At 41.2% G+C, this 16,585-nt stretch overlaps 1 protein-coding gene across 5 annotated transcripts in view; it reads right to left on the bottom strand.

The window, feature by feature from the left end:
- CSNK1A1 (casein kinase 1 alpha 1) overlaps positions 1–16,585 on the bottom strand; it is a 45,548-nt gene that overhangs the window by 9,274 nt on the left and 19,689 nt on the right. For 3 of the 5 annotated variants that reach the window (XM_069244617.1, XM_069244615.1, XM_069244616.1), the window contains exons 3-8: positions 13,461–13,587; positions 12,288–12,386; positions 10,402–10,485; positions 7,920–8,059; positions 4,742–4,820; positions 3,431–3,505 (exon numbers count right to left, since the gene is read on the bottom strand). In XM_069244617.1, the coding sequence (XP_069100718.1) occupies positions 3,431–3,505; positions 4,742–4,820; positions 7,920–8,059; positions 10,402–10,485; positions 12,288–12,386; positions 13,461–13,587 (604 nt within the window). The remainder of the gene's footprint in view (positions 1–3,430; positions 3,506–4,741; positions 4,821–7,919; positions 8,060–10,401; positions 10,486–12,287; positions 12,387–13,460; positions 13,588–16,585) is intronic. The other 2 variants (XM_069244619.1, XM_069244618.1) reach the window with 1 other exon arrangement.

Genomic DNA, 16,585 nt, shown 5'->3' with positions numbered 1-16,585 from the left:
TCTTCGTCCACATGTTTCCCAAATAACGCTTGGCCATCAAAGGGTAAGTCTAGGATCTTATTCTGGACTTCTGGACGAAATGAGGTGGCTTTGAGCCAGCCCTGTCTTCTTAATACAGCAGCACCTGCAAGCTGTCTGAAAGCAGTGGTCGCTATATCCATTGCACAGTCTATAAGCTCTGCAGACGTGCGTTGACCCTCTTGTACAGTCTTATTTGCCTCTGATTTTACGTCTTCCGGCAGTTGATTAATGAAAGGTGCAATATCCGCCCAAAGCGGTCTGTCGTATCGAGACAAAATAGCCAAGGAGTTGGCAGCTCTAAGCACTAGGCTTGCCATAGAAGAGAATCTTTTTCCTATGTTATCTAGCCTTCTACCCTCCTTATCTGGGGGCGCGGAAATCGGAGCAGAAGGATTCTTTGATCTTCTTTGAGCCGCTTGAGCTACTACCGAATCTGGAGGAGGATGGCCTGTCAAGCATGTTGGGGCATCATCAGGAGCTTTGTATTTCTTATCCAGACGTGGAAAAACTGCTGTGACTGTTGCTGGATTAGTCATGACTTTAAGGCCTTCTTCCCACAACTAGTTCACCATCGGGATGGAGTGCACAGACTTCTGGAAGGGCTCTTTAAAATCATAAAGGAAACAATCTGTTTGCTTCGTAGGTAGCGGTAATACAAAGCGCTTGGCTGCCCTCTCTAAGAGATTGTGAAAACCTCCAATGTCTTCAGGTGGGGACTCCACCTTCGAATGAGAAGGAGAAGATGGAGCAGGAATAATATACTCGTCCCACTCTGAGCATCTATGAGCTCTCCTTCTTGATCTCCTTCTGAAATGTCAGTGTCTTGGGGAATTGTCATGTCTGGGGTGGCAAAATCTGTGAGATGCAAAGATGTTGGTCTTTGACGTGGAGTAGAAGGACCAGAAATGGGCGATGGATGAGGCTGTTCTTCTGGAGGAAACCTTCTGTTATAATCCACCAACATGGCTCTAAGGCCAGTAAGCAGGTCGGAAGGGATATACATTCCCTGTTGATACTGCTGATGCTCCGAAGAAGCCTGGGGATCATACACTTCCTCATATTCCTCCTCTTCCTGATATTTTACATTCAATTCAGAGGGGCTGTGGGCTGTACCAAAAAGGCCCATCTTCATCTCCCTCCAAAAGATGTACTGGTACCAGGGAGGATACTTTACTAGGTGAAGTGTGGGTTGGAGTTAATTTTTCTGTTCTTTTTTGATATTTTTCCGTCGACTGTCGTCGACGATCGACGACGTGTAAACTGACTTTGTCGTAGACGGTGCAGTCGACGCTGGACGCACTGCTATTTTAATAGCCGCAAGCTTCGCCGACGAGTCTACCGTCAACAAAGTCGTCGACGGTAAAGCTGACACTGACATCAGCGACGATGACGAGGTGTAGACGGTCGTCGACGCTGAAGTCGTCGTTGTAGTTCTCGTCGACGGTGGTGTACTCCTCGACGATGTCGCCGACAGAGCCGTGGACGATGGAAAACAAAGTAGCTGGAGTCGTTGGCAATGCGCCCACCGACGGTGCCGTCGACGGGGAATCCGTCGATGAGGACTTTTTTCCAGTCACAGAAGATGGCTTTTTGAAAGGCACAGATGAGGATTTCCTGTGCCTCTCAGAACTGGAAGAATGTCTTTCCCCCCCTTTACTTGAGAGTTTAGTTGGGGAAGAAGATGGGCTGCAACCCTTATAAGACCCTGAGGCAGTCTTTTTGAGGGCTTTCCTTGAGGTTTGTGATGGAGATCTAGAGCGTGATCTTGCCCTTTTAGTTGATCTCTTGGCTGTTGAGGATTCCTCACTCTCAGAATCAAACTGGATCCTTCCTATGTTTCAGTTTCTGCAGCCATATTAATAATCTGCCTTCTCTATCCTTTAAGGTCTTAGAAGAAAAAGTACGGCAAATCTTACAGTCCTTGGCTGAATGATCTGGATAGAGGCAGTAAATGCAATCTTGATGAGGATCTTCAGAATGAAGTCTTTTCTTCCCACAAGTCTTGCAGTCTCTAAAGAGACTTTTCTTTTCCTTGTCAGACATAGTTGAAAAATAGCTGACAAATCCAAATAAATGAGTTTCTCTGAGAGAAAAAGAGCTGAATAAAGGTGTGAAAACAGAGCAGAGCTCTGAAGAGACTCCCTAGCACGACGTGCATTCAAGCATGTGAATCTATGAAAGTTCCAATACTGGAGTAAAGAATGTTCCCAGTCTCCATTATTTTATTTTGCCAATGCTCATATATACTGAATGCCAGATTACTTTAAAGGGTAACTTTGTCAAGACGTAATGCAAAATGGTTACATAATTTAGTCAGCCTCAGGAATTAACATACTATGGCAGACTGACACAAGCACAAATAAGTACAGGTACGTTTGCAGGACTCACTCAATTACAATGTGGAGTAGTAATAGTTTTGCATACCCTTTTCTAGGTTCACAAATAAAAATCGAATGCATGCTGAACAGAACTGAAAGCTTGTCACTAAGGCAAGGTGTTACTGCTGAAAGAGAACTCCTTTTCACAAGCCTAGCGGTCTGCTTAATCAAAACTGAAGTTAAATCTTGTGACAATTAAAGTCCCACAAGTTTGACCCCGGAGTCTACCACTTTTTGCTCATACGTGTGCTTCAAATGGCTGTAGCTTGTGTTTCACAAAACAAAGCCTTTAGTTAAAAGAAAAACTTCAAGCAATTGTATCACGAATAGCACACTTGTATGACGAGAGACACCACTATCAAAAGTAAGAGGAATATGTCCTCGATTTGCCTAAGATGTCATGACAGAGCAAGTCCTTTGCCAGCAATAATAAGAGGTATGAACCGATGTGTAACAATAGTTCAGCAGTATTCATAAACTTAGCAGATCCCTATGGTATGCATTACAACGCTCCTTTAGTTCCATTGCAAAAAATTCAACCCGATAGAGGCTTGGATGTACAAATTAGGAATAAAAGTAGGCCATCCAAATTAGAAAGTAACTTGTTCTTGAGGACTCTTACTTACAATTCATTAGCACAAAGGTTTGTGTTATGAGACATCTGCCTAAAAAGATGTACTATGACAAAAAAATGGAGGCAATCTTAGGAGACTACATAATGTTTCTACATATGGGGCATTTGAGCAGTGGACAGCTATCTGCTTATAGCATAAAAGACAGACAATGAAAAAAGTGACGAGTGCATATCTGCATTGTACCACAATATTCTACACAGCATGGAGAAACAACTGTATATCGCAGTTAAATATGAAAGAAGTACAGCTCTTATGTTCAGGGCATGATCCACCATCCCACCCCGGTTCATGCCTCAATTTACTTGAATTACACCATTTCCAGAAGTAACAACGCATAGCTTAATTTAAGCAGGAAGACTGTTCATAGAAGATAATGGTTAAGAAAGGAAATCTTACCTTGCATAAAACCTCAACAGGAGTGGACATCTTCTTTTCACTAATCTTTTCATATTTTTGTTTCTTTGTTGCAGCCTGTGGAACATGTGGAACACAATATAAAAATGTTGTGCAATACCGGATATATAAGGAGGACAAACAAACAAGTGACTGATGTGACTGGGCTCTACTGCCGATAAAAGCATGCTACCATTTAAACACATCATGCCAACACAGCACATTTTAAGGTACTGTTTGAAAACAAGTACAACATGGAACCAGCGACTGCACCAAACTAATATCTGTGGTGCACCTGAGTGGCATGCACGCATTTGCAAAACAGTCAACTGCTACTTCATGAGAGTATTGTAGCCCTTTAGTCCTACAAGGACAAGCAGGTCCGGAATATTAAGACCTCTTTTCTTAGGGGAGTCCAAAATTACATTGCAGCTACAAGGTATTATTATAAAGGATGCAAACCAATCGGTGAAAAAAATCCCCTGGTAACTTCCCAAGACATTCTCAAGGTGAACATATGAATCACCTTAATTCCGGTTTAATTGTATTGGTTTAAGTTTATTAGAACTTGATGCACTGTCAAATTAAAGGTTGGGCAGGACTCTTGTGAGGGGCTAAAATTATTGTCTGCATTTGACGGGAAGGAGGGATAAAGCTCAGCAAGGTAGGGAGTCCAGAGAAGGGAAAAATCTTTGTGAAAAAGCATCAAAATGCCAACTTGATGTATATTACATTAGAGAAGAGGCAGTTAGGCAATCCAAGTGAGAAGAGGCAAAATGAAGGTGCCAAGGACTACAGCAATCAAAAACTTAACACTGGCTGAGCAATAAATGACTGGCTGAGCAATCAACAAGTTATTTGCAGGTAGATCGGAGGTGGGAGGGGTGGCTTGGCACTGCTGTGTACAACAGGCATTACTGTGTGTGACCTGTACATGCAGCGCTGTATGTGCATTAACCCACTCCATTCTGAAAAGGTTGAGGCACTTATATAAAAGGACAGTTAAAAATATAATACTTTCGAAATACAATTTTGATGTTGCACAAAATAGCCATCATTACAGGCATGCAAAATTGGAGGGCAAATCACCATTACACTTTCAAAACGCTTTTGCAGCTGTAACTGTTTGGTCCACAAATGCGCGCCTGCTACAAAGGTAAATCCAACTAGATTAAAAGTGAAACATAGGTGTTCACAAAACGTAAAGTTTAACAATTTCAGATCCACAGCAACTTTAGTCCACATGGACCTGATAACCAATTAGCCCAGTCACATTCAACATTTTTACTTTAATAGTACGAATGCATGACCTACCTTCAATCCTTGCCAAGGAAGGCTGGTTCTGTTGAAGTACATTAGCACATATCCCAGTGACTCCATGTCGTCTCTTCGGCTACACAAGAAAAGAAAAATAACTCATGTTTTGCTATCGAGTGCTATGGGCTGATTCCTTAGAAGTGCGCTAGAAATATGCAGATTAAACATAACAGGCTATTTTTCAAACAGGATAGATTTAAAAATGTTCAGTAGGGATGAGAAGTCCAGTGTGGAACTGCTATAAGATAGTGATACGTGGCCATCTGGCCAGCTTTGTTATAAGATTCAAATTGGAAATGCTTTGGTCCTATAAAAAGGTAGCTAAATTCCTTATCACTCAACTTTACCACTTATTATGAAGGATGGGGAAAAATTAACCTTAGTGTGAGAATTACAACAAGTTATCCAATAGGAAAACTCATTGAGGGTCCCTGATAGATGTACCATTCTGTAGGACATTTTCAGAAAAAGGTACTTACAATATGAAAACAAACCAGGTAAGAACTGATCACACTAGGTGACGACATGGGATAATTTTCTCGGATTAAGTTACAGCTAACCATATTTAGTAACTTATTTAGGAAAAGCTCACCCCGAGGAGTCCATATTTCAAACCTAAATGACTGTTTCTAGGTGCAAGACTGATATCAAGCTGGGTCTGTTTACTAACACGGTTAGACAATCCCTGGTTAACCGCTTTAACTGTGAACTCAGAGAATGGATCTTTAGACATAGTCTTTATGGGCTTTTGCTGAAAATACCTGTATTTGCCTATCAGAAAGAATCTTCCACTTAAAGGACAGAATTCTGTAACTAGTACTCTGTTAGATGTCCATTTGTAATGTTACACTACAATTGTTTGAAGGCGTGGGATTAATGGTATTTATTGAGATGTTCCATTTAATGGGCCCGGAAAACTAATGTTACAGAAGGTCAACTTCATAGATTATCCATTAAAGCATCTGTGTACCTTTCATATAAAAATCTGTTTAAGTAATCGCATAAAACAATTCCTTATGTACACTTTTTTTTATTAAACCTATAAGAGGTGAAATCTGCAATGTAAAGAATACAAAAACAATTTTTACATTTGCAAGATCTTTGCTTCCAAAAAAAAGGGAGCAGCATGAACCTCACAAAATGTACAATACGTGTCTTGACATCACCACATTCTAACAGACGCAACAGGAAGGGTGCACACACAATTGCACTTTACCAAACTAAAGTCAATCAGCTGACTTCACTTACTACAAAAGTGTGATGTAGGAAGACCATCACCATTAATGGTAATGTGACCACTATAGCGATTTAGTGAGTGCAATAACATTTAATAATAATTATTTTGGAGTCGAATTCATCTTTGAATTTAAAATGTGAACCGAGTGAAGGAAAGTTTAGGAGGTTGTATATTAAAAGCTATATTTAAATTAGGTTAGATGTAATTAATTTACAATAAAATCACAAAAATTAGCTTTGGGCTAGAATACAATAGTTTTTTCACTAAAATACTTGTATTATAAACTAATCCAGGATTAGGTTTTGATTTAGGATAATCTAAGCAATTTTAGGTAAGAATTAAGGCAAGTATTGGGTAAAGAATTTAATTAACTGAATGGGGAGTTTAAGGACGATAAATTAAGGTCTGATGCTATTGTAATCTACACAGCTCTTAATACCCATGACGAGGAGTTGAAGCGTTATTGTTAACAGTAAATAAATACCCCAAAAGCTCAGCTGTGTTTCTAGGTGATACAGTACAAACTCATTTGCAGATGCCCAGGTGAGTTTTCTTGAAAATCTAAAAAGCTTACATACTACCTTTTCGCTACCCATCCCACTAAAACATGTGACATTTTCTGTATATTGTAGCAGTTTTTATTTACAAAATTTTCATTCGAGTCAAGAAAACTGGGTATGGGCGGACATTTTGACATCGCAGATTAAGGACTCAATCAGGAAACTAATGCTTGTGGCATTGGAGTGCTCAAGCAAAGACAATTGTCATTCAAAGAAGCAAACTCCTCAATTCACTGTGAAAGTATATTAGGTGTGTACAATGTAATCTAAGATATTACAGTTAGAGATGTGTGCTGCAGAGGGCAGGCACAACAACTCACTACAGATCCATCTGTCTATTTATCAAGAGCCTCCCTTTGATTTGTGCATTTAAATCAACAAAATCTACAATGGCTCAATACTCCGGCCAGCTAATCACCACAGGAAACGTACAAAGGACAAGAAATAACTTGCTTGGGACACCAATGCTGGCATCTGCCAACTTTGTACAAATGCAATGTATGAATGTACAGCAACAGCACTGAAAGAACACAAAGTTCTCTAGTAGCAAGCAGTGCTTTTCAGAGGCAAAGGCCGGATTCGGTGCGATCCACATATACATTCCAGTGTAAAAATGCTTCCGAAAAATGGTCAGAGTGCACTGTACAGATCATAATAGCAAATAGCTAAATACACTGACTAGATGCTTATTAAGTTACAGGGCCAATGGCTCTCGATTGGGACAAATAAAGCAAAGCAAGTTCATGTTAACATTTTAACTATCTCCATATACCAAACAAAGTGTTAATGAATTTCATTTGCAGAAGGCACGCTGAGGCTCATGTTCCATTCAGTGTTGGTTACTCTCTTGGCAGCAACCACAATGTGTGAATACTGCAAAGGTTTTACAAACTGGGGGAATTGTCGCATATTCCAACAGTATCAAGGGAAAAAAATGAAAGTAATGTTTAAAAAGCCATGTGTATTCAAAAAGGGTCATGGCTCTCCAGGTTTAGAAAATCTTTGAGGAGACGAACTAGAGACGTGTGCTGCATCAGAAAAAGCATGCTTTATCAAGTAAACACCACACACAAACAATACAACACTAGGCTGTACCACTGTAGGTTCTGGAGAAAAATTTAACAGTTTTCAACAATTAGGGGTTACATAAGCATCGGTTTACACTAGAGAAAAAACTATTCTGGCACAAATACATTTACTGCAGGCACAAATTTTCAAAAACACCCACATGCGAGTCTCTGCTGTAAGAAGCCTGCCTCCTGTTTCTATGAAACTACTGATAGCCTGGAAAAAGTGCGAGCAGCAGGCCATCGGTAAGTGAAGCAGGAAGCAAGCAAAGATTCTTTCTGGTGGTAGTGGGGAGAAACTCTGAGCTCACCTCTGTTCGATGCCAAGATGTGCATTGATGCTGGCATATCGGGCAGTGCCAGTGAGGTTTTTGTCTTCTCGGTACGGTATGTGTTGCCTCGTCCTGTTGTCTCTGTATTTTTTGGCCAGACCAAAGTCGATGAGGAATAACTTCAGAGTAAAGGGAAATAAATAAGGTCTTGTACACAAAGTGGAATTAAAAAACACATCCAACAGAAATTGCCTCACAACTACCCAATTGTACCCAAGTTTGACAGTACAATTACATTTTATAAACAAATTTTAGAGAAAAATGAAAACATTTCTGGACAATCACAATGCATTTATTAAGATGCATTTTTTCCCAATCCACATTGTGCCCACCAATCAACAAGCTGACACTTGGCAAAGCAGAGCATCTCACAACGTGTTGCTTCAGTAGTGTCTTTCCACTTTAACGTTACTAAGTAGTCCACTTCCTCGGTCGCCAAGAATGGCATAACTGCAAACTTCGGTTTCAATAATACAGTACAACTTACATAAGGTAGTGAAACAGGACTATACACTCTACGAAGTGAGTGGGACAACTAATAGTACTAGATCAGGGTAAAAGCAGAGTTGCTTGAGTCTGTACAGAAGATCATAGGGTCATATTCAGAGTCTGAAGATATAAAAACGGCAATCTTCAGTATACTAAAATACATGATTTATTAACATGGTCAAATCACTACTTTTGCATAGCAGAATTAGACAGAGGAGAACAGTAGTCTTTATGTTGCCACTCTGTTCTCTGGCTATTCTTAGGAGATAAGCAGTTCATGAGACCATAGAGTACCACAGAGGGTGAACAAAAACAGATTAAAGCACGTTTGTAGGTGAAATTTAAACAACTTTTTAGTGATTGTAAAGAATGATCATCGTGACTAAACCTTTAAATACAGATGTGAGGCATGACAAATATAAATTTCAATAGGACTTTAATTCCATAAGAATTTGTGATAGGATCCAGCTGATCACTGACTGCAATTTAAACAGTGCAATCACTACAAAAGCTTTGGCCCTAAAGTTATTTTAAAAACCATTGTTTGCATGAACGACTGTGTTGCAATAAAAGACTTGCCTCACTGGTATACCATAAGACACCCTTGCGAAAAATGTCCACTGGAAAGAATGACATTTTAATATTTCTGTGAATTGTACTAGACAGCAAGGATTTTCTACTAATTCCCACCAAGTTCTAAAACTTCAATGAATCTGCATTTTAAATTCAGGTGGATATTCTGCAAAGCCGGATATAGAAGGGAAAAGAAAGCAGTTTCCCAGAATATGAAAAACTAGAGGTTGAGGCAGGAGACTAACAATTTTAAAGATCTGAGCTCTACACTTGATTAGATAGAAACCGCCGAGGTCCAAACCAATTCTAAGGTGAAGTCATATGTATCACTGAAAAAGGACTTCTCAAACCACATAAAAGTTGCGTTCTGAGATTGAAGCGCAGTATGACAGTGGGATGTTCCAAAGGATTCAAAAATTGTAAACACGAAGACACCGAGATGAACTGCAAAGATCTACCATCTTCCTCCGTCAGAGCTGATCAACTGTTTGTCTTAATGAGAACACTACAAGCGGGAGAAAACTAGCAACCTGTAGGTTAATGATTTATTAAAAAGGTATGCATACGCACATTTAGCATCCCATTTGGGGGAAATGGATCAGTATACATGAGAATTTTGGGGTGTTAAAGATGGTTAGTTGAATACACAGCAGTTTAAAGCGGATTTGTCGGAATGCAAGGCTTACTACCCCCATGTCTAGTAAGGAGGACAATTTGCAGACCCTGGCAGAAGCAAATATTAAGTGTTGGTTTCCAACTAAACAAGTATCGGACCTCTTGAGATTCTTGGCACAGGGTTAGAACAAATCATGAAAGTTGTTGCTTCACATTTTCAAACACATCCCCTGATTCGTCAATACAGTACTTTTTCTTAAAAACACAATCAATGTAAATTAAAGTGTGCAAAGCAGGACTTCTTTCCTTCAACAGTAGTCACACACCAAAGCTCCAGTCATGCAAAATGAACAGCATTTAAGAAATAAATTGTTAGTGCCTATGCTATTAAAGTACTGATAAATAGCTATTAATGTAGCCATCATCTGAGGCATGCATGTGACACTGTTAATTACAACGAGGTCCACCGCCCCCACCCCCACAAGATTGAAAAGGCAGCCACTAAATTTACATTTCAAACTCACCTGAAACTGGTTAAAGATTTACTTTGTGTTTCGAAATCATGCATTCCTTTTAAACCAGATCCTTAAAGAACTATGTGCAAACATTAAAAATTCACTAAGCAAAAGCCACTGGGAAATTCTTACTAATGATACATGTTTGCCAAGTATGTCTGAATAATGCCAACATAAGAGGTGCTTGAGCAAGCCTATCTCCTGAGGTGACAAAAATCAAATAAAGCACATGAATTTGGGGTTGAGGTTTGAATAGGAGAGTATCAGACCTGATTTAGTCCTGAGAAAGATGGGTCCTGAGAAGTACTAACAGTCATGCTTCTTTTCCTCTTCCCCACTGGAGATTCTAAACACTGAATAAACAGAGGGTGGCAGTGCATCAAACAGTATTGCTTACATTGGAACAATGGCCGGCGCAGACAGGCAACACCGAGGCATTAGAGAAAGAACAGGGTAGCCAAATGCCATCCTTCTTCCACCAAGCGCTAAGTTTTATTTCACCTTTTTTTTTTTTTAAGACTACTTTCCAATGAAAATTGACAAGTTAAATATTAATTTATACAAATTGGTTTCCAACAGCCAGCAGAATGACACTGCCTTCAACAAGGATGGCGGCAATAGTTGGGAGTCAAGAGAAGTAACTACTTAAAGCAGTTACAACCTTTGGTACGACAAGCTGCCCGTCTTTCCCCTCCAACCCACCAAAACAAAGGATATGCAATAAAATCTTCAGTAAGGAAGAGGTAGAAGGCATTTAGTCCCCTTTTTAAGTTTACTTTCATAAGCATGCAGGGCTTATAACTAGCAGGGCCGAAAATAGACTTTCAACCAGCAGCAAAATGATCCGATAAAATATTTGGAACAAATCACATTTAAATGTACTCTACTGGAACAAGATTACCACAGAAACCCAGACTTCCGTAAAAGAGGGTAGACTGTAAAGGAAAGACAGTATGCACCTACAACGGAATAAAGTCTGCAAAAAATCATTTAAACATTATCTTGCAGGCATTAACTAAGTTCAAAAACCACTTAATTTGGCTCAACGTCTCACAGTTAAAAGCAAATTCTTATTACCAGAGCCCAGGAGTATTAAAATGACCTCCAATTATAAGGTTACGGGCTTGCATAAGCTTCAACTTGAAGCAGCATGTTGTCAGGCCATTTCTCCTGCTTGATACAGCTAAAGTGGGCCAGACTGTAATGAAGCAGGAAACTGGCCAAGCAACGCAGAGAAAGACCAGAATTTACCAAAACTTCACATCCACAACCCAGTTACATCGTCCACTTTCTCTAGTATAAATGAAGCATTTTCAGCTGTCCAGCACCAGAACGGTACGTGTGGAACCTGGGAACGAACTACATTAAATTACAAGGTGACTGGACACCAAGTGTGTGTGAACGAGTTGAGCTTACCAACATGGAAAAGGGTTCTAAGACTTCAGTGCGCACCATTTAACACTGAGAATCGAATTGTTAACATTGGACCCACGTTGGCATTCATACAGGCAAACAAAGGTAAACATTTTATTTTAGCTAACAGTTCTTATAATCAATTTAAACATTATCTAAGGCATATATTCAATAGGAAAAAATGGCAATCTTGCTTCCAATATTAAGGTCTACATTTGTCCCCAAATGAAAAGGTCTATGAAAATTAAATGCACAGCATGCTCATATTTGCTTTGCCAATTGCTGCCTGTCTGCCCAAGCTCAACATCCTGAAACTTAGGGTAGCATGTCATTCAGATTACAATTAGATGCAAAAAAAAAAAAAAAAAAAAAAAACACACACTAGTTAAAATTAGTTCCTTAACAGCGTTTGTCTCAATTTTGCCTCTTTCATTTCCACTTTAATTTGTTTATATTGCGCAGTGCTAAACTCCACTAAGTGCATACAAAAAAAGTTTCAGCAAAAGAGTAAAATATAGTTCCACAACTTGCGGCTGATTAAACAAACAATACAAAATTAGCACGGTGAGTAGCAGAGAAATACCCGTCGCCTGGGTCGAAGAATTTAAACATAACCAGCCTACCTGATAGTTCGACAAACTGGCACATTTATCGACACTATTTCACATGCTTTATCACCGCATCTTCCAACAGCCAATATCCTACCCACACTGCCGACGCAGATATATCAATAAATACTAACCTTATTACAATGACGCCCGATACCCATTAGGAAGTTATCTGGTTTTATGTCTCTGTGTATAAAATTCTTTGTATGCACATATTCAATTCTGCTGATCATCTGTTTAAAAAAAAAAAAAAAAAAAAAAAAAAAAAAGAAGTGAACAGCGTGGCTTTACAGCAGTTCTTAGTGAATTAAAATGCAGGCAAATGGTAAAGAATGCAAATCGTTTTGTTACAGTCAAAAATAACATTCCAAAGCTCGGCAGAGCGTAGCAGCGATTTTTTTTATGAAGTTAATTTTGGAACCGGAAGGGGAGCTGTACAAAAGCATCATTGGTTTACTGGCAATTTGCTCATCAAAAACAAATTTTGCCTACCCGAATCCACTAACATTGGGACACCATTCAGACGCTTTGTAGCACTATTTTGGAAGGCTCCTTATTTAATGTTAATTAATGCAGTTAAGAGCTTTGTGGCTGCCAAACCGTTTTATATTATTTACTAGTACTGTACAGTTTATGCCTACATTGTGAAGAGGTAAGAGATAGGACTTTGGACAGATCACCTGCAGTGAGGCAATGATGCAGAGTTGAGCTTGAACACTGTCCCCTCAACACCCAGTAGCATCTGCACATCACTGAAAACACAGAACGCCAATTTTTTGGGAAATAGTGGTCGATTAACTTCAATTGGATGGGCAGGAGAGGTGTGGGAATGGTTCGATGGAAGACAAGGGTGGAATTTCCCACAATTGGCAATATATCCCTATGACATTAGTGACGTCAACTTAAACATGTCCCGCTTGGGCAGAACATGTTGATCGCACATGCAAGTTTTCAGGCACACTGAACAGCACCATTAACCGAGGAGTAAGGCTATGCCCTGTAGTAAAAGGCATTATCATGCGACTGGGGTGGGGGAAATCAAAAAGTTATCATCCATGTGGCTACAGACCTAGGCAAATGGATAGGATAATACTATACTGCCAAATTCTTAGAATTTGGCCGCCCAATTTTAAGGGGTGAGTAATGCTTGCTGAAAGTTATCCGCTAGCATGCAAACACTGCACAGCTTGGTAGACCGCAACAGAATTGCATCACAAACTCAAAAACAAATAGAAATGGCTGTAGCTTGAAAACCATTATTTCGAGATACTAGTATCAACATTCTCATACATCAGTGTAAAACTAACCTGGTCAGCTAACATAAGGACTGTTTTCATTGTGAACCTCCGGGAACAAAAGTTGAACAGGTCCTCGAGGCTTGGGCCAAGCAGATCCATGACGAGAACATTATAGTCTTTCTCTTGGCCATACCACCTGCAATGAACAGCATAATGAACGTGTACAAGTTTCACTGAAAGCCACCACAAGAATATCAAAGTCAGATTTAAAGTCATTTATGAGCTAAAAAAAATACTCAAGACATGAAATTACCTACTGGTACACTTTTATTCATATACTACAATGGGTGCCCAGTACCAGGGTGCTTAGAGATCTAGAGTACGGCTGGGACTATACCTAGATCTTGTTAATGTTAAACATGCCTATTCAGATAAACTGAAAAAAAAAAAATCAAATAGCAATTTAAGACCGCAAAATTAACCTCTGCTGCAATGAACATTAATCTACTCGTACTCAATTTATTCACCTTTGAGTTCACTTCAAGCAGGAACAAATTTTTAGGAAGTATTGAAAAAAGGACTACTAGAATACTTTTTGCAGTGGACACTGCTAAAACTACTTCTCTCACTAACGTGTGAGCTATTTAAGCATTAGGACTAAGCAAGAATCTTCAAAAAGTTACGGATTCTCCATAGGTACAACAAAATTATGTCCAAATCAAATTATTAAAATCAAGGGTTCAGTAAGCCGTCCTCTATAGGGCCTCGGAGGCAAAAAAAAATTAAAAATTGGCCAAGAAGCGCCGACTGAGACTGTCCGTACGTATGTTCAGAACTCCGGCCAAATGATTGGCTATCAAGCAAATCTGATGTTCCTGAACCCAGGACCAGAGCCGCAGAACCTCTGCAGAGAAGGTACGACCCTACTCCTCCCTGCTTGTTTACATATTACATCGCAGTAGTGTTGTCCGTGAGCACCTGAACCGATTGACCGCGAAGGGAAGGAAGGCCTTGAGAGCCAGACGTGTCGCCCGCAGCTCCAACAGATTGATATGAAACATCTGTTCCACCGGAGACCAATGACCCTTGCTCTCCAGATGCCCCAGATGAGCCCCCCCACCCTTGAGTGGAGGCATCCGTAACAACTGTGGCCACTGGAGGTGGCAGTGAGAACGGCCTTCCTTGGGAAAGGATGCCGTCCACTACCCACCATTGAAGATCGGCTGCAGTGTCCCTGGAGATCCTTATCAACTCAAGATCCCCTTTGTGCTGAAACCACTTCTCGCGGAGGCACCACTGAAGAGCCCTCATATGCCAGCATGCATGAGTGACTAACAGAATGCAAGAAGCAAACAGACCAAGCAGGTGTAAGACCTTGAGGACCGGAACAACCGCTCCATTTCGAAACATTGGAATCAGCACCTGAATGTCCTGAATCCACGGAGGGTAGGCCCCATACAATGTTATATCCAGTACTGCCCCTATGAACAGGAGGTGTTGAGCTCCAGGTGAAACTTGGGCACGTTCACAGAAAACCCCAGATCGAACAACAACTGGGTTGTCACCTGCAGGTGATGCAGCACCAACTCTGGAGACTTGGCTTTGATCAACCAATCGTCCAGGTAAGGCAGAGGTCTCCAAACTTTAATGGCGCGCCCCCCCCCCAGTTGAAAAATAAAAATCATTGGGCCCTCCCCCTTAGAATTTCACAATTATTTTATAAACATGGCAATGTTTAAATATGTCTAAACCTATTTAAACATTGCTGTTAAGTACTGTTAGCTTTTTAAAACTGCAATAACATGCTTCTGCTTAAAACAAAGGCCGGTTATCTGTATAATATTTATTTTGGCCAGAGTCTGGGGGCCCCCCCTGGGATCACTTCAGGCCCCCCTAGGGGGGCCCGCCCCCCAGTTTGAAGACCTGAGGTAAGGGAATACTGCTATTCCCTACCGCCTGGGATGTGCTGCAACCACTGACATCACCTTTGTGAAGACTCGAGGTGCTGAAGTAAGCCCAAACGGAAGGACCGAAAACTGGTAGTGTTGCAACTCCACCACAAACCGGAGATCCTTCCTGTGCGACTTGAGTATAGGGATGTAAAAGTAAGCATCCTGCAAGTTGACAGACACCATCCAATCCTCTTTGTTCAACGCCAGAAGTACCTTTGCAGAGTCAGCATTTTGAATTTCTCCTACTTGAGGAACCAGTTGCCTGTAAACCCAAGGACTTTGCAGTCGCTCGGCTCTCCTTAAAACGTTCAAGGGCAGAGTCAGCTTTCTCTCCAAACAGCCGTTCACCATCGAAGGGCAAGTCAAGTAAGGTGGTCTGTACATCCAAGGAGAATCCGGAGGACCTCAGCCACGCATGCCTCCTTGTAGCAACAGATGTCCCCATCGCCCTAGCAACCGAGTCTGTGGTATCAAAGCCAGATTGGATAATCTGCTGTGCCGCAGCCTGTGCCTCCGAAGAGTGTTCCAAAAAGGCTTCTGTGCCTCCTGTGGCAGATCCCAGACCATAGCCTTGGCTGAATCCATAAGGGCATGGACATACCTGCCCAGCACACAGGTAGCGCTCACAGCCTTAAGCGCCATGCTGCAAGACGTAAAGATTTTTAAGACTGCTCCATTCGTTTGGACTCCCCATCAGACGGGGCCACAGGGAACCAGGAGCAGACTTTGTGGAGCAAGATGCTTGAACCACTAAACTCTCCGGGGTTGGATGGCGTGTGGGGAACCCAGGATCTGCGGGTGCCCCCCCTATGTCTCCTTGCCACTGCTCTATTAACAGCTGGAGACTAAACTGGTTCCCTCCACAAGTCTATAATAGGCTCCAACAATGCCTCGAAGGGCAGCAAAGGATCAGCTGAAGATGTAGAGGGATGCAGCACCTCAGTCAGCAGATTTGTCGTTACCTCTGCTGAAGATAAAGGCAGGTCTAAATAGTCCGCTGCCTTTCTAATGACAGAGTGGAATGACGCTGCCTCCTCCGTAAACTCCTCCCGGAGATGAAATGTCCCATTCTGGGTAAGTATCCAGTCCACTGGCCGACCCCAATCCTTGGAATTCCTCCGAAGGCTCCATAAGCTCACCGTCTTCCAATTGTCGGCATTTTTCTTCCTCAAGACGACGCAAGGCCTTTCTCCGAGATCTCAAGCGGGATTCTAACCTCGGCGTCGACAGAATCCAGCGACG

The sequence above is a fragment of the Pleurodeles waltl genome, chromosome 7 (genome assembly GCF_031143425.1).
Source record: "Pleurodeles waltl isolate 20211129_DDA chromosome 7, aPleWal1.hap1.20221129, whole genome shotgun sequence".
NCBI lineage: Eukaryota > Metazoa > Chordata > Amphibia > Caudata > Salamandridae > Pleurodeles > Pleurodeles waltl.
Note: the sequence above shows the minus strand (reverse complement) of the source record. Positions and strands in the feature narration are given on the sequence as shown.